At 44.5% G+C, this 22,921-nt stretch overlaps 1 protein-coding gene across 1 annotated transcript in view; it reads left to right on the top strand.

The window, feature by feature from the left end:
• Positions 1-9,399: 9,399 nt before the first annotated feature.
• The window catches only part of LOC121555373 (protein sidekick-2-like), a 327,039-nt gene continuing 313,517 nt past the window's right edge, over positions 9,400-22,921 (top strand). The window contains exon 1 of the mRNA XM_041869204.2: positions 9,400-9,704. Coding sequence (XP_041725138.2) covers positions 9,605-9,704 — 100 coding nt within the window. The 5' untranslated portion in view covers positions 9,400-9,604. The remainder of the gene's footprint in view (positions 9,705-22,921) is intronic.

Here is a 22,921-nt window from a genome sequence, read left to right on the forward strand (position 1 = left end):
GGAAAGAGCAGATGTATAGTACATTGATGGGATCATGATATTCTTCTGCCCTGTCTACATTGTGACGTATTTCATTACGCCGTACGTCATCTTCACAGAGTCTTGCCCCGCTACTGAACGGACAAGTGTAGTGTTTGTAATGCAAAACAGAGGAGAGCCTGTCTCTCGTCAGAGATCACATTATTTTGGGAGATTGCAAAATATGACCTTTTCATTCAAGACAGGATAATTATATTGTTTCAGGTGATAATAAAACATGTTTTGTTTAGTTGCTTTTTCCTCAACTTGTTTCTCTGACTTTATAGCATGTCACGCTAGCTTGCACTGCAGAGCAAGCTAGGCTAGGTTGAAGATACCATTGTAGCTAGCATACTATTGGGACAAAACGTGTGTTGATCTTTCATCAGTCAACACTTGTAATATAAAAATGGATCTGTGTGTGTGTGTGTGTGTGTGTGTGTGTGTGTGTGTGTGTGTGTGTGTGTGTGTGTGTGAATCCAGCCCGTTTGTGTGTGTTTATACATGAATGTGAGTACAGGGAATGAGAAAGAGACAAAAACAATTAACCTGCTACAAGAACAGAACCTGACTCCATTACCATAGCAACTCTGCTGCATCTCTCAGGTAGGGGAACTACTGTAGGACAATATCTCTGCTTAAAGACCTGCTTCATTAATTAATCGCTTTTGGCATCAGAAGTATGGGAGCATCCCTTGCCTATATCAGGCTTTCCTCAGGCACAGTTTATGCAGTGGAGGATTGCCTGTTTAATCTTATTTACATCACAATAATAGGATAAAAGATGAATTATGCTAATGTCAAGCTAATGTTATTGACTGTGCCGATAATTATATCTCTGGGTGATGCAGTAAACTCTAAGAAATGCTGGCTTAAAAACAATCCAATTTGGGTTCTTTGGTAACACAGTGCTGGTTAAATATTGGACAGAACAAACGCTGGGTTGTTTTGACCCAGCCAGTTGGGTTGAGTGAATGCGTGTTGGGTTGTTGAGATTACCCAACATGGGTTAATTTAACCATCAGTTGAGTGTTTTTTACTTTAATGCTGGGTTGACCTAGCAGCTGTTTTTTTTTAAATGTAATCCTTAGGTTATTTTCAAGAGGCATGGCTTATTAGGGGTGTGGCGGCTTTCAGATAGATCTTATTGGCCACCGTGAGAGTAAATGTCATCATGTTTACATACTGCACATGTAATTTTTCCTTAAACAGTTTTGCATTTTACACAATATTAAGATTATTTATGACATACTATAATAAGGTGGTATCTTTCCCAACTTTGGGATTTCATAGGCTTTTAGCAACATTGAAACAACAAAATTGTCAATGTTCAACCTTAACATGTGATAACTATACAACAGAACAGATAAACAGGAATGACATTTATTCTCACGGGTGGCTAAAAACAACTATCTGAAAGCCACGCCCCTCTAAACTATGCCTCCAGTCTTCTGATCTGACCCGTTGCGTCATATATCAATAACCCAGAATAAACAACCCAACCTTGCTCTTTTTAAAGAAAACATCCCAACTAAGTGACCCAACGCCTGCAACCCAGCAGTTGGATCAACCAAACAACCCAGCATTGTTTTGAGTGTAATAATGCATATCACGTATACATTATTCTAATGTGATATCATGTATATCCTTATTCTAATATAATATAATGTATACATTATTCTAATATTATATACTGTGTATTATTACAGGAATAATGCATATCACAGTTGTAACCGTCTCAGAACAGATGAGATCGGTTGGATATACTAATAACGAAAAGGCAACTCATATTATTTTTCTGCAAAATGTTGTTATTTGTTTAGATAAGGGAATCTAATCGCTTTGGTGCAATTTTCACAACTTAGTACAAAACTCAAAACAGATCATCAAAAAGGCAGTTGTTTCAAAACTCTACATTCTTAGAAAAGGTTCCAAAAGGGTTCTTCGGCTGTCCCCATAGGAGAACCCCACTTTTGGTTCCAGGTAGGGTTCTACATTGAACCCAAAAGGGTTGTACCTGCAACCAAAAGGGTTCTTCAAAGGGTTCTCCTATGGGGACAACCGAATAACCCTTCTAGGTTCTAGATAGTACCTTTGTTGTGTTCACACTGTTTTACTGAAATTGCATTGGCCAATACAGTACTATAATACAGTACTATAATACCATAATATATGCCATTTACTTAGCAGACACTTTTATCCAAAGTGATAACAGTCCACACATGTTGGTCTGTGACCCCAGCTCTGGTGTTGCTAGTGCCATGCTCTTATGAACTGAGCCACGTACAGGACCACTACAGTGCATAAGTACAATACAATACTGTAAAATACAATACACCATTACAATATAATACTGTAAAATACAATACACGATTACAATACAGGTAGAAGATGTATGATCGCCATCCCCATGAGCGTACCACCCTCCTTCAGGCCATGGATGAGGCATGCAATGATTTCAACCCAGACCTACAGTATGTCAGGCTTGGATTGACCATGCCAAAAGTTTGTTCCCCAGGTGCATGAACAATGAGGATATTCACTGTGATGTTGATGTGAACCTATTTCTAAATGCTCAAGACAGGCTTGATGCTAACTAGCGCCTGCTAAACATTGTTTCTGTCAGTTCTTTCGTTTGATTACATTCTCAAAGATGTCTTCAGTGATCACACCTTTGACCACACATGGGATAGAAATTATGTAAATTTGATGTCCAGTCAATTTGTATGGGTAGTGTATGGGTAGTAAAAATGTATTGCCTAATATGAAAACAGTGTATTGTACTGTAATTTACAGTACTGTAGCATACTACATTCAAATGTCCATTTTCCAGTTTGGAGTTTTAAAAATTCACCACATACTTGTGAAAATAGTACCAAAGAGATGTAATATTACTTCCTGTTATTTGTCATCCCTCATCATGTTTGATCTGTGTGTGTGTGTGTGTGTGTGTGTGTGTGCTGCTACTCTCTGACATTCATCAAGTGTTAACTTCATATTTACTTTGTGTTAATTAAGTTCATTTTTGCTATTTTCCCTTTCTGTATAAACACAATCTCAACTTTACAGATGTGGTCTGCCTCTCAAATGCACTCATTCCCTATATAGTGCACCACTTTTGACCAGGGTCCTGTTGTACACTATAGGGAATAGGGGGTCATTTGGAACACACACAGGATCTAGATGACTGATTTATTCATGATACTATTAATAGACAACCTAAATCCCAGATGATCTATGTTGCTCACAAGAGTTTCTACTTTTTGTAAACACATTTTACACCTCCTCAGTCAGTTGCTATGGTGAAGTCTAATAGGCTGAATCTTCATTTGAACAATATTATACCTCGACAACGGTGACTCGTGGGGATAAATGATGCAGTATGAGTCCCACATGGCACCCTATTCCCTATATAGTCAAAAGTAGTGCACTATATAGGGATCAGGGTGCCATTTGGGATGCATCCTGGGTGATGTGTAGTTCTCTCTAAGGGGACTGAAGGTGTTTTATAACGTTGGGTCGTTCGGTCGTATTCTTCATGTTTCAATTTGCTACTGGGCTTTACAAGTGTCTCCAGTATAGGACTGTGTGTGTGTGTGTGTGTGTGATGATCTGTTACCCGGGAAGAGAAATCTGAGACTTATTGTTTATCTCTGGCTTCAGGAGACATCATCATGTCTGTCAGAATGAGGTCAGAGAGAGTGTGTGTTCACATTTAGCTGAAGAGGAGAGTGCATCATCCACTGGCTTTTAGCAGGAAATGTAACAACAACAACATCTGTCCTCATAACATCAGCAGACACCACAATACCAAAGCACACACACAAGTCACACACAAGTCACACACAAGCACACACACGCTCTCTCACACACACACACACACACACACACACACAGTACCACAGAAGCAGCCTGGTCACTAGCCACAGAGTACAACAGAAACCATGTGCCCAGAGCCAGGAGGACATTTAATAAATAAATTGTTTGTGGTTGTTTACGTGATTAAAGGGAAGATATGGCCAGGCTAATTCAGCTGTTTATACCACAGATGCCTAATGAATAGCAGAAACCATTTTGTCGTTACTTAGGCTACTTAGTGTCCCTAAACTTCAGTGTACAGAGAAGGGGCTACTATGCATGAAGCAGACCTGGGTTCAAATAGCATTTGATTTCTTTCAAATACTGTGAGATTTTTATGGAGCCTGCCTGGAGTGCCAGATGGGAGGGGTTGGCAGTACTTTTGGAACCATTCCACTGGTTCCTTTGCGCCAGGCAATTTCAATCAAGCACAGCTAAAGAATTTGAAAGAAAACAAACACTATTTAAACCCAGCTCTGGTATAAAGACGGACTCAGTTTGACCTAAAAGACATTTCAAATCAAGGCTGCATCCCAAATGGCACCCTATTCCCTATGTAGTGCACTACGTTTGACCAAAAGTGGTAGTCTGATGGAGTGGATTGGTTATAGAACAGCATGGCCCATTTCACTGCCGTACATGATGATTAGTTTTCATTGTGGTGTGTGTGTGAGTGTAGGTGTGCGTGTGGGTGTGAGTGAGTGTGTGAGTGCGTGTGTGTGTGTGTGCGTGCGTGTGTGTGTTTGTGTGTGAGCTATCTGCTGTCAGCCACTTGGTGTGATTTCTACCCGCTGAGGGACAATGACATTAAAGGGAATCTATGACTTAGATATACAAATAAAATAAATCCAACTTTATTGGTCGCGTTCACAGTTTATCAATCAATCAATCAATCAATCAATCTATCTATCTATCTATCTATCTATCTATCTATCTATCTATCATGTTCTATATGAGAAAGGTACAGTACAACATAAACCCATGTTCTTGGTTAGAGTCAGTAAGAAATAGTCCCATGTGTTGTCAGCATGTGGAGAGAGAAGGAGAGAGATGGAGAGAGATGGAGAGAGATGGGGAGAGATGGAGAGAGATGGAGAGAGAAGGAGAGAGATGGAGGAAGATGAAGAGAGAGATGGAGAAGGATAGTATGGAGAGAGAAGGAGAGAGATGGAGAGAGATGGAGAGAGAAGGAGAGAGATGGAGAGAGATGGAGAAGGATAGTATGGAGAGAGATGGAGAGAGATGGAGAGATGGAGAGAGATGGAGAGAGACGGAGAGAGATGGAGAGAGACGGAGAGAGAAGGAGAGAGATGGAGAGAGATGGAGAGAGATGGAGGGAGATGAAGAGAAAGATGGAGAAGGATAGTATGGAGAGAGATGGAGAGAGATGGCGAGAGATGGAGAGAGATGGAGGGAGATGAAGAGAGAGATGGAGAAGGATAGTATGGAGAGAGATGGAGAGAGATGGCGAGAGATGGAGGGAGATGGAGAGAGATGGAGAGAGATGGAGGGAGATGGAGAGAGATGGAGAGAGATGGAGGGAGATGGAGAGAGATGGAGAAGGATAGTATGGAGAGAGATGGAGAGAGAAGGAGAGAGACGGAGAGAGACGGAGAGAGATGGAGAGATGGAGAGAGATGGAGAGAGAAGGAGAGAGATGGAGAGAGACGGAGAGAGATGGAGTGAGATGGAGAGAGATGCAGGGAGATGGAGGGAGATGGAGAGAGAGATGGAGAAGGATAGTATGGAGAGAGATGGCGAGAGATGGAGAGAGATGGAGAGAGATGGAGAGAGATGGAGAGAGAGATGGAGAAGGATAGTATGGAGAGAGATGGAGAGAGAAGGAGAGAGATGGAGAGAGATGGAGAGAGATGGAGAGAGAGATGGAGAAGGATAGAGATGGAGAGAGATGGAGAGAGATGGAGAGAGACGGAGAGAGATGGAGAGAGAGATGGAGAGAGACGGAGAGAGACGGAGAGAGACGGAGAGAGACAGAGAGAGACGGAGAGAGATGGCGAGAGAAGGATTTTGTCCAGTAGGTTTCCTCAAGCAGAAAGCCTGCAAAAGTCTGCAAAAACACTACAGTGAATACTATAGCATTTATACCATAGTATACTATAGTATTTTTTCATGTGGTTGCTGTGTGTGTGTGTGTGTGTGTGTGTGTGTGGTAGAACGTGTACCTGCCGATGCCTGAGTCCTGTTCCCAGCAGTCTGCTAATGTGGATCTGCCTGCTCGACTCAGCGCACACACACACACACACACACTACACACACACACACACACACACACACACACACACACACACACACACACACACACACACACACACACTGTAGGAGAGCACCAAGATAGCAGTGATTGTCCACTGCATGTGAATGAGACTGGAGAGCAATCTGCCGGCCTGACAGCCTCATATTCAGCACAGCATTATCAGGAGGGGGCCTCGCGGTGTGTGTGTGTGTGTGTGTGTGTGTGTGTGTATGTATGTGTGTGTGTGTGTGTGTGGAGGGTTGAGGAGGGGGGCATCTCAGATGCATAAACTGTGTATGCGTCTTCTAGTAAGCAACTAGCTGGTGAGAGAGAGGATGGGACAGAGGACGGAAAAGAGGACGGAGAGAGGATGGACACTTGGAGAGAGATGGGGAGGGAAATGGAGAGAGATGAGAGAGAGAGGAGGAAAGGATGGAAAGAGATGGAGAGAGATATGGAGAGAGGTGAGAGAGAGGAGGAAAGGATGGAAAGAGATGGAGAGAGAAGGAGAGAGATGGAGAGAGAAGGAGAGAGATGGAGAGAGATGGGGAGAGATGGAGAGAGATGGAGAGAGATGGAGAGAGAAGGAGAGAAATGGAGGAAGATGAAGAGAGAGATGGAGAAGGATAGTATGGAGAGAGAAGGAGAGAGATGGAGAGAGACGGAGAGAGATGGAGAGATGGAGAGAGATGGAGGGAGACGGAGAGAGATGGAGAGAGACGGAGAGAGAAGGAGAGAGATGGAGAGAGATGGAGAGAGATGGAGGGAGATGAAGAGAAAGATGGAGAAGGATAGTATGGAGAGAGATGTAGAGAGATGGCGAGAGATGGAGAGAGATGGAGGGAGATGAAGAGAGAGATGGAGAAGGATAGTATGGAGAGAGATGGAGAGAGATGACGAGAGATGGAGGGAGATGGAGAGATGGAGAGAGATGGAGGGAGATGGAGAGAGATGGAGAAGGATAGTATGGAGAGAGATGGAGAGAGAAGGAGAGAGACGGAGAGAGATGGAGAGATGGAGAGAGATGGAGAGAGAAGGAGAGAGATGGAGAGAGACGGAGAGAGAAGGAGAGAGATGGAGAGAGATGGAGAGAGATGGAGGGAGATGAAGAGAAAGATGGAGAAGGATAGTATGGAGAGAGATGGAGAGAGATGGCGAGAGATGGAGAGAGATGGAGGGAGATGAAGAGAGAGATGGAGAAGGATAGTATGGAGCGAGATGGAGAGAGATGGAGGGAGATGGAGAGAGATGGAGAGAGATGGAGAGAGATGGAGGGAGATGGAGAGAGATGGAGAAGGATAGTATGGAGAGAGATGGAGAGAGAAGGAGAGAGATGGAGAGAGACGGAGAGAGATGGAGAGAGATGGAGAGAGAAGGAGAGAGATGGAGAGAGACGGAGAGAGATGGAGAGAGATGGAGAGAGAAGGAGAGAGATGGAGAGAGATGGAGAGAGATGGAGGGAGATGAAGAGAGAGATGGAGAAGGATAGTATGGAGAGAGATGGAGAGAGATGGAGAGAGATGGCGAGAGATGGAGGGAGATGGAGAGAGATGGAGGGAGATGGAGAGAGATGGAGAGAGATGGAGGGAGATAGAGAGAGGTGGAGAAGGATAGTATGGAGAGAGATGGAGAGAGATGGAGAGAGATGGCGAGAGAAGGAGAGAGCTGGAGAGAGATGGAGTGAGATGGAGAGAGATGGAGGGAGATGGAGGGAGATGGAGAGGGAGATGGAGAAGGATAGTATGGAGAGAGATGGCGAGAGATGGAGAGAGATGGAGAGAGATGGAGGGAGATGGAGGGAGATGGAGGGAGATGGAGAGAGAGATAGAGAAGGATAGTATGGAGAGAGATGGAGAGAGATGGAGAGAGAAGGAGAGAGATGGAGAGAGATGGAGAGAGATGGAGGGAGATGGAGGGAGAGATGGAGAAGGATAGTATGGAGAGAGATGGAGAGAGATGGATAGAGATGGAGAGAGACGGAGAGAGATGGAGAGAGAGATGGAGAAGGATAGTATGGAGAGAGATGGAGAGAGACGGAGAGAGACGGAGAGAGACAGAGAGAGACGGAGAGAGATGGCGAGAGAAGGATTTTGTCCAGTAGGTTTCCTCAAGCAGAAAGCCTGCAAAAGTCTGCAAAAACACTACAGTGAATACTACAGCATTTATACCATAGTATACTATAGTATTTTTTAATGTGGTTGCTGTTTCTATCCAAGTCTTGAATTTTCTATAGCTGATGTTCCACTCTCCGAACCCTCTAAATGGCGCGTTACAACAGCATGTTTTCATTTTGCTTCAAGCTTCAGAAAATGCTACTGTTGGTTCCACCAATGAATCAACTCTCACCAATAGATGCCGTGCCGTTTCGTGTCGCATGGTGGCACTATTCGACAATGCACTGCATCTTCCATAGCTTGCGGTACTGTGCGCACTGAACGCACAGAGAGGACCTCATAATTTGGACACAACTTGTATGAAGTGGAGTGACTAGTGGACAATCATCATGTTAAACCATTGGACGTAGGCAGCGCAGCCTACACCCAAAAAATATGTAGGCCTAGAACGGCCTTGGATGAAAATTGTGGCGGTTATTCTTCTCTAAAGCCACTTGACTTGACAGAGTTGATCAATTCACTGTGCGTCTTCATCGAGTTCAATCCATCTTGGAAGACGTGAAGAGGATGCACCTTATTTTAGTAGGTTATGAGCTCTTCCCATTATTATAATGTTTTCAGATTTCTATCAAATTAATTCAAAATTAACCGTTTAAATACTGAGGAAAACGCACGTAGCCTACGCGAAACACATAGGCGTTCACTTGATATTCAGGTTGAAAATAAAATGCCTTATATTTTTTTGTTCCTCAGCACCTTGGCCATGTTTTTGGAGATTGTGTAATGCTATTTGGGGTAGCATAAATAGCGCAAGGATATTCAGTCATGGAATTATTTAATAATTGTTTTTGATAATTTGTCAAACACTTTAGAGCCTAATGTAGGTGCTCTATTATGGTGATAACCGGGTCATCGGATGATTGTTTTTAACTTCCACCCTATTCCGATGTAGGCTTATAACTGTAATTCCTAATTTTCAGTGCAGTGATTTGATTTCAATGTTCAGACACCTTCCATAGATTTGGAATTAAACAGTGGTTCAATTGACTCCGCCTAGCAAGCTCATGCGGGACTTATCCACGGGGCTTCAGTTCTATACAACTACATGCAACACAAGGCACGCCAGCTGCCCCACGCTCTCCTCGCTCACGGACTAGCTCTCCTCTCCCTTCGCGTTTCCTCATTCACATCCGTGAGCGGTAGGTAGGCGATAGATTACTTTCACACAGGACTAGTAGGAGTCGTTGGACTAGGAGGCAGGACCGACTCGCTCGCTCTCACGAGAGGCTGTGTGTGGCTGCCAAGCAACATTTTACCAAGACTGCCCCCCCGCTCTCCTGGCTTGGCGGGGATACCGGGGATGCGGACAGGGACGATGATCGGGGGTACGGCGGGACTGAAGTGGCTCTCCTGTTGGATTCTGATGTCAGCGATGTGTTTCCACCACGCAGCAGCACAAGGTAAGGACTTCAAAGTCACACAAATGTTACTTTTTAATACTGTTGTAGCCTCACCAAAAGAGGCGACATAAGTGAACTGTCAACTGTTTTCTGAATCTCCATGGTTAGAGCAGAGCCTGATGAGATGAGCTCGTGCCACTTCATTTAGATTATCGGGAACTGGTCAGCTGCCTTATACATAATGCTAGACCATTCTTCAATTGTAACATTCTAGATAGACAGTGCGCTTTAATTTTCGGGGCTGGAGTAGGCACTCTCCCCTAGCTGTTTTCTAACTTCATACAGCTTGAGAGATCACAGAAAATACCGAATTTCAGTATAATTATTGTGCGGTAGTTACTGTTGGCCTACTCCTACAACCCTCCCACACAAGTTCAAAGTACTGTTTTCCAGCCAAATCACTCTCTTATGTTCTGCGGAATTGAATTGCATTTCCTTTCCCATTGAGAAAAGATGTAAAGTGAATTGTAGGTGCCCATTCAATGGATATTTAATGGAAGACTGGGGAAAACGGTTCAAAGTGGGGTAGATAATTTCGCACGTTTCTATTAGGTTACGTTTCTGCATATAAAACACCTTAATGTATAAATAATGGGATAAGTATGGATCTAAGTTATCGATTTATTCAAATGTATCTATAGGCTATTCAATAGCCTATGCCTTCTACCAAGTAATAGCCTACTGTAGAAAAATAATATGTGATTTTAATGTAAACGATTTGTGCAGTAATCACCAATAATTATGGATCTCACTTATTGATTCATTTCAAGGTATCAGTATTCAGTACTCTTATTGATTCATTTAAATGTATCAGTATTCAGTACTCTTGCTACCAAGTAAGACATACTAGGAAAGAAAAAGGCTAGAAAAATGAAATATTGTTGGAGAGAGGAGAGGCTTGAGGCTAGGAGAGATTGAGGCTGAATAGGTGGAAGGACATATGATTCAAATGGGCATTTCCATCTAAAAGGACCCATGAGCACCAACATGTGAAGTTCATAGGAACATGTCAAATTGGATGTCAAATGAAAGCTACGAGCTATATTGTTTAGAAATTAAGGCATATATACAGTACCAGTCAAAAGTTTGGACACACCTACTCATACAAGGGTTTTTCTTTATTTCTACTATTTTCTACAATGTAGAATAATAGTGAAGACATCAAAACTATGAAAAAACACATATGGAATCATGTAGTAACCAAAAAAAGTGTTAAACAAATCAAAATATATTTTAGATTTTAGATTCTTCAAAGTAGCCACCCTTTGCCTTGATGACAGCTTTGCACACTCTTGGCATTCCCTCAACCAGCTTAATGAGGAATGCTTTTCCAACAGTCTTGAAGGAGTTCCCACATATGCTGAGCACTTGTTGGCTGCTTTTCCTTCACTCTGCGGTCCAACTTTTCCCAAACCATCTCAGTTGGGTTGAGGTCGGGTGATTGTGGAGGCCTGGTCATCTGATACAGCACTCCATCACTCTCCTTGGTCAAATAGCCCTTACACAGCCTGGAGGTGTGTTTTGGGTCATTGTCCTGTTTAAAAACAAATGATAGTCCCACTAAGCGCAAACCAGATGGGATGGCATATCGCTGCAGAATGCTGTGGTAGCCATGCTGGTTAAGTGTGCCTTGAATTCTAAATAAATCACAGGCAGTGTCACCAGCAAAATACCATCATACCTCCTCCTCCATGCTTCACGGTGGGAACCACATATGCAGAGATCATCCGTTCACCTACTCTGCGTCTCACAAAGACACAGCTGTTGGAACCAAAAACCTCAGATTTGGACTCATCAGACCAAAAGACAGATTTCCACCGGTCTAATGTCCATTGCTCGTGTTTCGGCCCAAGCAGGTTTCTTCTAATTGGTGTCCGTTAGTAGTGGTTTCTTTGCAGCAATTTGACCATGAAGGCCTGATTCACGCAATCTCCTCTGAACAGTTGATGTTGAGATGTGTCTGTTACTTGAAGTCTGTGAAGCATTTGGGCTGCAATCTGAGGTGCAGTTAACGCTAATTAACTTATCCTCTGCAGCAGAGGTAACTCTGGGTCTTCCTTTCCTGTGGCAGTCCTCATGAGAGCCAGTTTCATCATAGCGCTTGATGGTTTTTGCCACTGCACTTGAAGAAACTTTCAAAGTTCTTGAAATTTTCCGGATTGACTGACCTTCATGTCTTAAAGTAATGATGGACTGTCATTTCTCTTTGCTTATTTGAGCTGTTCCTGCCATAATATGGACTTGGTCTTTTACCAAATAGGGCTATCTTCTGTATACCACACCTACCTTGCCACAACACAACTGATTGGCTCAAACGTATTAAGAAGGAAAGACATTTCACAAATTAACTTTTAACAAGGCACACCTGTTAATTAAAATGCATTCCAGGTGACTATCTCATGATGCTGGTTGAGAGAATGCCAATAGTGTGCAAAGCTGTCATAAAGGCAAAGGGTGGCTACTTTGAAGAATCTAAAATATATTTTGATTTGTTTATCACTTTTTTGGTTACTACATGATTCCATATGTGTTATTCAATCGTTTTGATGTCTTCACTATTATTCTACAATGTAGAAAATAGTAAAAATAACAAAAAACTCTGGAATTAGTAGGTGTGTTCAAACATTTGACTGGTACTGTACATTTTTCAACCATGTTCCATCCTAAAAATTAGGAGTAAGCAAAGGTTTTAATTTCTGGTCAAACAGAAGGGGTCTTAGACAACATCAACCAGAAAAAGTATTAAAAGGTATTAGAAATACATAAAAACACAATAATATTGAAGTAAAGACCCCTGCCAACTAATAACAACACTTATATTTAGTTTAGGAGAAATTATTTGCCTTCTGTAAGTTTAAGAAACTTTGCCTTGTGTCTTGTAATTCCGTTACCAAAACCCCACATATCTTTAAGATATTTTCTAATTCCTCAACCTCATGAAGAGGGAGGATAATGAAAGTTGACAGAAGTAACAAGTAAAGTTAGACCTAGAGTATCATTAGTCATAGTGTTTTTACTGATATCACATTTGTTTAGGAATTATTAAGTGATTAAAACGTGTAATTCTGTTCCCAAATCAGTAACGGAATTACTGGAAAACATGTAAAGGAATAACTTAAATTGAATTGGCTACAATGGGAAATCATAGCAGTAGCAAACAACAGTTGGGTCACCTGCTACTGTCCTCCCTTCCACTGGCATACTGTTATGTTCAGCTCATAGGGTCTCCTGCTACTGTCCTCCCTTCCACTGGCATACTGTTATGTTCAGCTGATAACTTTTTTAAAAATCTTTCTGTCATCTGGTGGTCAAAGCAATACTGTGAAAACAGTCTGGCCAACCCCTCTGTACTGTACTGAGCTCTACTGTGCTGTACTGTGATGTCCAAACTTGTGAAACATAGACGTCTATGATTGGTTCATATTCGGTCTGGTCCGGACCAACCAAATGCGGTCTTGTTTGGGGGCGGAGCTCATTACAATAATAGCCAGTGTGTAGAATAATATCCAAATATGCAAAATAAGGATATAGTATATTCTACCTTTTTGTACCTATTCAGGATACATCACCATGAAGAGAATGACTTTCATATCCATAATGATGCATTTCTGTGTAGTACAGATCAGGGACCCATGATGTCAATCCATTACCATAATTCCGTCACTGGATGTAAATCCACTTCACCTACTGTAGTTCAATAACAACATTCAGACTCATACACGTAGTTGACACCCCATTCTTTCTGCAGACATCTTTGAATCTTAATTGGGAGCAGATATTTAACAGAGCTTTTGGAAAACGTAGTCACATTCAGAAACTGTTACCAAACTATCTGCACAGTTCTTCCCCCAAAAATGTTGGTGTGAAAATGTTCTGTGTAAATTGTTCAAAGTAGTCATTTTGCATAGAATTGTATGGTTTGTCAAAGTGAAATCAATGATTTTTGTTTGGCATACATGTTAAAGTGAAAAATCTGAGTCAAAGCGTAATTCCGTTACCGTGGAGTTGCACATACCATATCTGTATTCCACCTTAATGTGTATTTGATATTGTTCAGAGCAAAATTCACCCTTTAATTTGCTAACCCCTACTTACCATAGTTATTAATTCAAGATTCCAATCGAAGGACTGTTTTTAAAACATCAATGAATTTGAAGCAGGTGCAGGAAACTGATAACCCATTGAGTTCAACACACAACCATGTAGCCTTAGAAAACCTGGCCTTGGCTTGGCAGTTAATTCATGCACCATGGAGTGTACTTGGCAATGCATTCTGCATCTTACAATCTCAAAGCTCCGAGTGCTGGAGTGTGTGTGTGTGTGTGTGTGTGTGTGTGTGTGTGTGTGTGTGGGTGTGTTACAAAGAACATACCGGTAATCCTTGGGACCTGTTTGTCTGTGAACAGGTTGCTATTGAGCTATAAAGGACTCCTATGCATTCTTATCTGTAAGAGTGTGTGTGTGTGTGTGTATAGAACCTATAACCATCCAGCCAGAGCCCAGCTCCACCATAGAACCTATAACCATCCAGCCAGAGCCCAGCTCCACTATATAACCTATAACCAACCAGCCAGAGCCCAGCTCCACTATAGAACCTATAACCATGCAGCCAGTTCCCAGCTCCACTATAGAACCTATAGCCATCCAGCCAGAACCCAGCTCCACTATAGAACCTATCATCCAGCAAGAACCCAGCTCCACTATAGAACCTATAACCATCCAGCCAGAACCCAGCTCCACTATAGAACCTATAACCATCCAGCCAGAACCCAGCTCCACTATATAACCTATAACCATCCAGCCAGAACCCAGCTCCACTATATAACCTATAACCATCCAGCCAGAACCCAGCTCCACTATAGAACCTATAACCATCCAGCCAGAACCCAGCTCCACTATATAACCTATAACCATCCAGCCAGAACCCAGCTCCACTATATAACCTATAATCCAGCCAGAACCCAGCTCCACTATAGAACCTATAACCATCCAGCCAGAACCCAGCTCCACTATAGAACCTATAACCATCCAGCCAGAGCCCAGCTCCATTATAGAACCTATAACCATCCAGCCAGAACCCAGCTCCACTATATAATCTATAACCATCCAGCCAGAACCCAGCTCCACTATAGAACCTATAACCATCCAGCCAGAACCCAGCTCCATTATAGAACCTATAACCATCCAGCCAGAGCCCAGCTCCACTATAGAACCTATAACCATCCAGCCAGATCCCAGCTCCACTATAGAACCTATAGCCATCCAGCCAGAACCCAGCTCTACTATAGAACCTATAACCATGCAGCCAGAGCCCAGCTCCACTATAGAACCTATAACCATCCAGCCAGAGCCCAGCTCCACTATAGAACCTATAACCATCCAGCCAGATCCCAGCTCCACTATAGAACCTATAACCATCCAGCCAGAGCCCAGCTCCACTATATAACCTATAACCATCCAGCCAGAACCCAGCTCCACTATAGAACCTATAACCATCCAGCCAGAACCCAGCTCCACTATAGAACCTATAACCATCCAGCCAGAGCCCAGCTCCACTATAGAACCTATAACCATCCAGCCAGATCCCAGCTCCACTATAGAACCTATAGCCATCCAGCCAGAACCCAGCTCCACTATAGAACCTATAACCATCCAGCCAGAGCCCAGCTCCACTTTAGAACCTATAACCATCCAGCCAGAGCCCAGCTCCACTATAGAACCTATAACCATCCAGCCAGATCCCAGCTCCACTATAGAACCTATAACTATCCAGCCAGAGCCCAGCTCCACTATATAACCTATAACCATCCAGCCAGAACCCAGCTCCACTATAGAACCTATAACCATCCAGACAGAACCCAGCTCCACTATATAACCTATAACCATCCAGCCAGAACCCAGCTCCACTATAGAACCTGTAACCATCCAGCCAGAACCCAGCTCCACTATATAACCTATAACCATCCAGCCAGAACCCAGCTCCACTATAGAACCTATAACCATCCAGACAGAACCCAGCTCCACTATAGAACCTATAACCATCCAGCCAGAACCCAGCTCCACTATAGAACCTATAACCATCCAGCCAGAACCCAGCTCCACTATATAACCTATCATCCAGCCAGAATACCAGCTCCACTATAGAACCTATAATCATCCAGCCAGAACCCAGCTCCACTATAGAACCTATAACCATCCAGCTAGAGCCCAGCTCCATTATAGAACCTATAACCATCCAGCCAGAACCCAGCTCCACTATAGAATCTATAACCATCCAGCCAGAACCCAGCTCCACTATATAACCTATAACCATCCAGCCAGAACCCAGCTCCACTATAGAACCTATAACCATCCAGCCAGAACCCAGCTCCATTATAGAACCTATAACCATCCAGCCAGAAACCAGCTCCACTATAGAACCTATAACCATCCAGCCAGAGCCCAGCTCCACTATAGAACCTATAACCATCCAGCCAGAGCCCAGCTCCACTATATAACCTATAACCATCCAGCCAGAACCCAGCTCCACTATAGAACCTATAACCATCCAGCCAGAACCCAGCTCCACTATAGAACCTATAACCATCCAGCCAGAGCCCAGCTCCACTATAGAACCTATAACCATCCAGACAGAACCCAGCTCCACTATATAACCTATACCATCCAGCCAGAACCCAGCTCCACTATAGAACCTGTAACGATCCAGCCAGAACCCAGCTCCACTATAGAACCTATAACCATCCAGCCAGAGCCCAGCTCCATTATAGAACCTATAACCATCCAGCCAGAACCCAGCTCCACTATATAACCTATAACCATCCAGCCAGAACCCAGCTCCACTATATAACCTATAACCATCCAGCCAGAACCCAGTTCCACTATATAACCTATAACCATCCAGCCAGAACCCAGCTCCACTATATAACCTATAACCATCCAGCCAGAACCCAGCTCCACTATATAACCTATCATCCAGCCAGAACCCAGCTCCACTATAGAACCTATAACCATCCAGCCAGAACCCAGCTCCACTATAGAACCTATAACCATCCAGCCAGAGCCCAGCTCCATTATAGAACCTATAACCATCCAGCCAGAACCCAGCTCCACTATATAATCTATAATCATCCAGCCAGAACCCAGCTCCACTATAGAACCTATAACCATCCAGCCAGAACCCAGCTCCATTATAGAACCTATAACCATCCAGCCAGAGCCCAGCTCCACTATAGAACCTATAACCATCCAGCCAGAACCCAGCTCCACTATAGAACCTATAACCATCCAGCCAGAGCCCAGCTCCACTATATAACCTATAACCATCCAGCCAGAACCCAGCTCCACTATAGAACCTATAACCATCCAGCCAGAACCCAGCTCCACTATATAACCTATAACCATCCAGCCAGAACCCAGCTCCACTATAGAACCTGTAACCATCCAGCCAGAACCCAGCTCCACTATAGAACCTATAACCATCCAGCCAGAACCCAGCTCCACTATAGAACCTATAACCATCCAGACAGAACCCAGCTCCACTATAGAACCTATAACCATCCAGCCAGAACCCAGCTCCACTATAAAACCTATAACCATCCAGCCAGAACCCAGCTCCACGATATAACCTATCATCCAGCCAGAACCCAGCTCCACTATAGAACCTGTAATCATCCAGCCAGAACCCAGCTCCACTTTAGAACCTATAACCATCCAGCCAGAGCCCAGCTCCATTATATAACCTATAACCATCCAGCCAGAACCCAGCTCCACTATAGAATCTATAACCATCCAGCCAGAAACCAGCTCCACTAAAGAACCTATAACCATCCAGCCAGAACCCAGCTCCACTATAGAACCTATAACCATCCAGCCAGAACCCAGCTCCATTATAGAACCTATAACCATCCAGCCAGAAACCAGCTCCACTATAGAACCTATAACCATCCAGCCAGAGCCCAGCTCCACTATAGAACCTATAACCATCGAGCCAGAACCCAGCTCCACTATATAACCTAAAACCATCCAGCCAGAACCCAGCTCCACTATAGAACCTATAACCATCCAGCCAGAACCCAGCTCCACTATAGAACCTATAACCATCCAGCCAGAGCCCAGCTCCACTATAGAACCTATAACCATCCAGACAGAACCCAGCTCCACTATATAACCTATAACCATCCAGCCAGAACCCAGCTCCACTATAGAACCTGTAACCATCCAGCCAGAACCCAGCTCCACTATAGAACCTATAACCATCCAGCCAGAGCCCAGCTCCATTATAGAACCTATAACCATCCATCCAGATCCCAGCTCCACTATATAATCTATCATCATCCAGCCAGAACCCAGCTCCACTATAGAACCTATAACCATCCAGCCAGAACCCAGCTCCATTATAGAACCTATAACCATCCAGCCAGAGCCCAGCTCCACTATAGAACCTATAACCATCCAGCCAGATCCCAGCTCCACTATAGAACCTATAGCCATCCAGCCAGAACCAAGCTCTACTATAGAACCTATAACCATCCAGCCAGAGCCCAGCTCCACTATAGAACCTATAACCATCCAGCCAGAGCCCAGCTCCACTATAGAACCTATAACCATCCAGCCAGATCCCAGCTCCACTATAGAACCTATAACCATCCAGCCAGAGCCCAGCTCCACTATATAACCTATAACCATCCAGCCAGAACCCAGCTCCACTATAGAACCTATAACCATCCAGCCAGAACCCAGCTCCACTATATAACCTATAACCATCCAGCCAGAACCCAGCACCACTATAGAACCTGTAACCATCCAGCCAGAACCCAGCTCCACTATAGAACCTATAACCATCCAGCCAGAACCCAGCTCCACTATAGAACCTATAACCATCCAGACAGAACCCAGCTCCACTATAGAACCTATAACCATCCAGCCAGAACCCAGCTCCACTATAGAACCTATAACCATCCAGCCAGGACCCAGCTCCCACGATATAACCTATCATCCAGCCAGAACCCAGCTCCACTATAGAACCTATAATCATCCAGCCAGAACCCAGCTTCACTATAGAACCTATAACCATCCAGCCAGAGCCCAGCTCCATTATAGAACCTATAACCATCCAGCCAGAACCCAGCTCCACTATAGAATCTATAACCATCCAGCCAGAAACCAGCTCCACTATAGAACCTATAACCATCCAGCCAGAACCCAGCTCCACTATAGAACCTATAACCATCCAGCCAGAACCCAGCTCCATTATAGAACCTATAACCATCCAGCCAGAAACCAGCTCCACTATAGAACCTATAACCATCCAGCCAGAGCCCAGCTCCACTATAGAACCTATAACCATCCAGCCAGAGCCCAGCTCCAGTATATAACCTAAAACCATCCAGCCAGAACCCAGCTCCACTATAGAACCTATAACCATCCAGCCAGAACCCAGCTCCACTATAGAACCTATAACCATCCAGCCAGAGCCCAGCTCCACTATAGAACCTATAACCATCCAGACAGAACCCAGCTCCACTATATAACCTATAACCATCCAGCCAGAACCCAGCACCACTATAGAACCTGTAACCATCCAGCCAGAACCCAGCTCCACTATAGAACCTATAACCATCCAGCCAGAGCCCAGCTCCATTATATAACCTATAACCATCCAGCCAGAACCCAGCTCCACTATATAATCTATAACCATCCAGCCAGAACCCAGCTTCACTATAGAACCTATAACCATCCAGCCAGAACCCAGCTCCATTATAGAACCTATAACCATCCAGCCAGAGCCCAGCTCCACTATAGAACCTATAACCATCCAGCCAGATCCCAGCTCAACTATAGAACCTCTAGCCATCCAGCCAGAACCCAGCTCCACTATAGAACCTATAACCATCCAGCCAGAACCCAGCTCCACGATATAACCTATCATCCAGCCAGAACCCAGCTCCACTATAGAACCTATAACCATCCAGCCAGAACCCAACTCCACTATAGAACCTATAACCATCCAGCCAGAGCCCAGCTCCATTATAGAACCTATAACCATCCAGCCAGAACCCAGCTCCACTATATAACCTATAACCATCCAGCCAGAACCCAGCTCCACTATAGAACCTGTAACCATCCAGCCAGAGCCCAGCTCCACTATAGAACCTATAACCATCCAGCCAGAGCCCAGCTCCACTATAGAACCTATAACCATCCAGACAGAACCCAGCTCCACTATATAACCTATAACCATCCAGCCAGAACCCAGCTCCACTATAGAACCTGTAACCATCCAGACAGAACCCAGCTCCACTATAGAACCTATAACCATCCAGCCAGAGCCCAGCTCCATTATGGAACCTATAACCATCCAGCCAGATCCCAGCTCCACTATATAATCTATAATCATCCAGCCAGAACCCAGCTCCACTATAGAACCTATAACCATCCAGCCAGAACCCAGCTTCATTATAGAACCTATAACCATCCAGCCAGAGCCCAGCTCCACTATAGAACCTATAACCATCCAGCCAGATCCCAGCTCCACTATAGAACCTATAGCCATCCAGCCAGAACCAAGCTCTACTATAGAACCTATAACCATCCAGCCAGAGCCCAGCTCCACTATAGAACCTATAACCATCCAGCCAGAGCCCAGCTCCACTATAGAACCTATAACCATCCAGCCAGATCCCAGCTCCACTATAGAACCTATAACCATCCAGCCAGAGCCCAGCTCCACTATATAACCTATAACCATCCAGCCAGAACCCAGCTCCACTATAGAACCTATAACCATCCAGCCAGAACCCAGCTCCACTATATAACCTATAACCATCCAGCCAGAACCCAGCACCACTATAGAACCTGTAACCATCCAGCCAGAACCCAGCTCCACTATAGAACCTATAACCATCCAGCCAGAACCCAGCTCCACTATAGAACCTATAACCATCCAGACAGAACCCAGCTCCACTATAGAACCTATAACCATCCAGCCAGAACCCAGCTCCACTATAGAACCTATAACCATCCAGCCAGGACCCAGCTCCACGATATAACCTATCATCCAGCCAGAACCCAGCTCCACTATAGAACCTATAATCATCCAGCCAGAACCCAGCTTCACTATAGAACCTATAACCATCCAGCCAGAGCCCAGCTCCATTATAGAACATATAACCATCCAGCCAGAACCCAGCTCCACTATAGAATCTATAACCATCCAGCCAGAGCCCAGCTCCATTATAGAACCTATAACCATCCAGCCAGAACCCAGCTCCACTATAGAATCTATAACCATCCAGCCAGAAACCAGCTCCACTATAGAACCTATAACCATCCAGCCAGAACCCAGCTCCACTATAGAACCTATAACCATCCAGCCAGAACCCAGCTCCATTATAGAACCTATAACCATCCAGCCAGAAACCAGCTCCACTATAGAACCTATAACCATCCAGCCAGAGCCCAGCTCCACTATAGAACCTATAACCATCCAGCCAGAGCCCAGCTCCACTATATAACCTAAAACCATCCAGCCAGAACCCAGCTCCACTATAGAACCTATAACCATCCAGCCAGAACCCAGCTCCACTATAGAACCTATAACCATCCAGCCAGAGCCCAGCTCCACTATAGAACCTATAACCATCCAGACAGAACCCAGCTCCACTATATAACCTATAACCATCCAGCCAGAACCCAGCTCCACTATAGAACCTGTAACCATCCAGCCAGAACCCAGCTCCACTATAGAACCTATAACCATCCAGCCAGAGCCCAGCTCCATTATATAACCTATAACCATCCAGCCAGAACCCAGCTCCACTATATAATCTATAACCATCCAGCCAGAACCCAGCTCCACTATAGAACCTATAACCATCCAGCCAGAACCCAGCTCCATTATAGAACCTATAACCATCCAGCCAGAGCCCAGCTCCACTATAGAACCTATAACCATCCAGCCAGATCCCAGCTCAACTATAGAACCTCTAGCCATCCAGCCAGAACCCAGCTCCACTATAGAACCTATAACCATCCAGCCAGAACCCAGCTCCACGATATAACCTATAACCATCCAGCCAGAGCCCAGCTCCATTATAGAACCTATAACCATCCAGCCAGAACCCAGCTCCACTATATAACCTATAACCATCCAGCCAGAACCCAGCTCCACTATAGAACCTATAACCATCCAGCCAGAACCCAGCTCCACTATAGAACCTATAACCATCCAGCCAGAACCCAGCTCTAGAGCCAACTATCATTCCAAGTGAACTCTGCTGAGGGTGTGTGTGTGTGTGTGAGGGTGTGTGTGTTGGGGGGGGGGGCGTATTGTAGGGGGTACATCTTAAGGGTTTACGTAGTTCTCCTCAAACAGACAACCTTATTATCATCTCTGGCAGTTTCACTTCAGAAATCAAAGACCATTGAATGTTCCTGGGTGGTGAAAAATGCTAATTAGCATTGTCTTGTCAGTCTCTGCTGCTCTGTCCTGCTCTGTCCTGCTCTCTCCTGCTCTGTCCTGCTCTCTTCTGCTCTCTGAATGAAGAAGTGGAGCAGGAAGAGGAGGAGTAGGATGATGATGAAGATGAAGATGAAGATGAGGAAGAAGAAGAAGAAGAAGAAGAAGAAGAAGAAGTGTTGATTGGTTATCGGTGGAGGTCAGAACAGAGAGGAAGGTGGTGGGGGGAGAGCTGGGCAGAGAGGTGGGCTCCTCTCCACTTCTCCATTTAAAGAGCAGGAGAGTGAGAGAGACATGATGAGAGGAGGGGGGTCTAGCCAGACCCAAATGGAACCCTATTCCCTATATAGTGCACAACTTTTGACTAGGGTCCATAGGGAATAGGGTTCCATTTGGGACGCAAACAGAGCCAGGGAATGGAGGCTCTGAAGCAGCAGGCACCTTGTCTCCCCATGGTGGGACTGTTGGTTCTAGACATGCCTCACTAATGAGTGGCAGAGTGGCACTTACTCTGTGTGTGTATGTGCACGTGTGTGTGTATGTGTGTGACTGGCTGTGTTTGGTGTGTGTTTGTGTGTGACTGATTGTGTTTCTGTAGGTCAGTCAATCAGTCAGTCAGATACTCTCTTCTCCCAGTCTGTGATCGTTTCTCCCAGGGGGAGCAGAGCGGAGCGAGGGGGGATTGAGGCAAGGCAAGGCAGGCTCAGAGGTTTCTAGAAATGAGAGGAACACAAAAGTACAGAGGTCCCTGAGGAGAGGA

This window comes from Coregonus clupeaformis, chromosome 7 (assembly GCF_020615455.1).
Source record: "Coregonus clupeaformis isolate EN_2021a chromosome 7, ASM2061545v1, whole genome shotgun sequence".
Taxonomy (NCBI): Eukaryota; Metazoa; Chordata; class Actinopteri; order Salmoniformes; family Salmonidae; genus Coregonus; species Coregonus clupeaformis.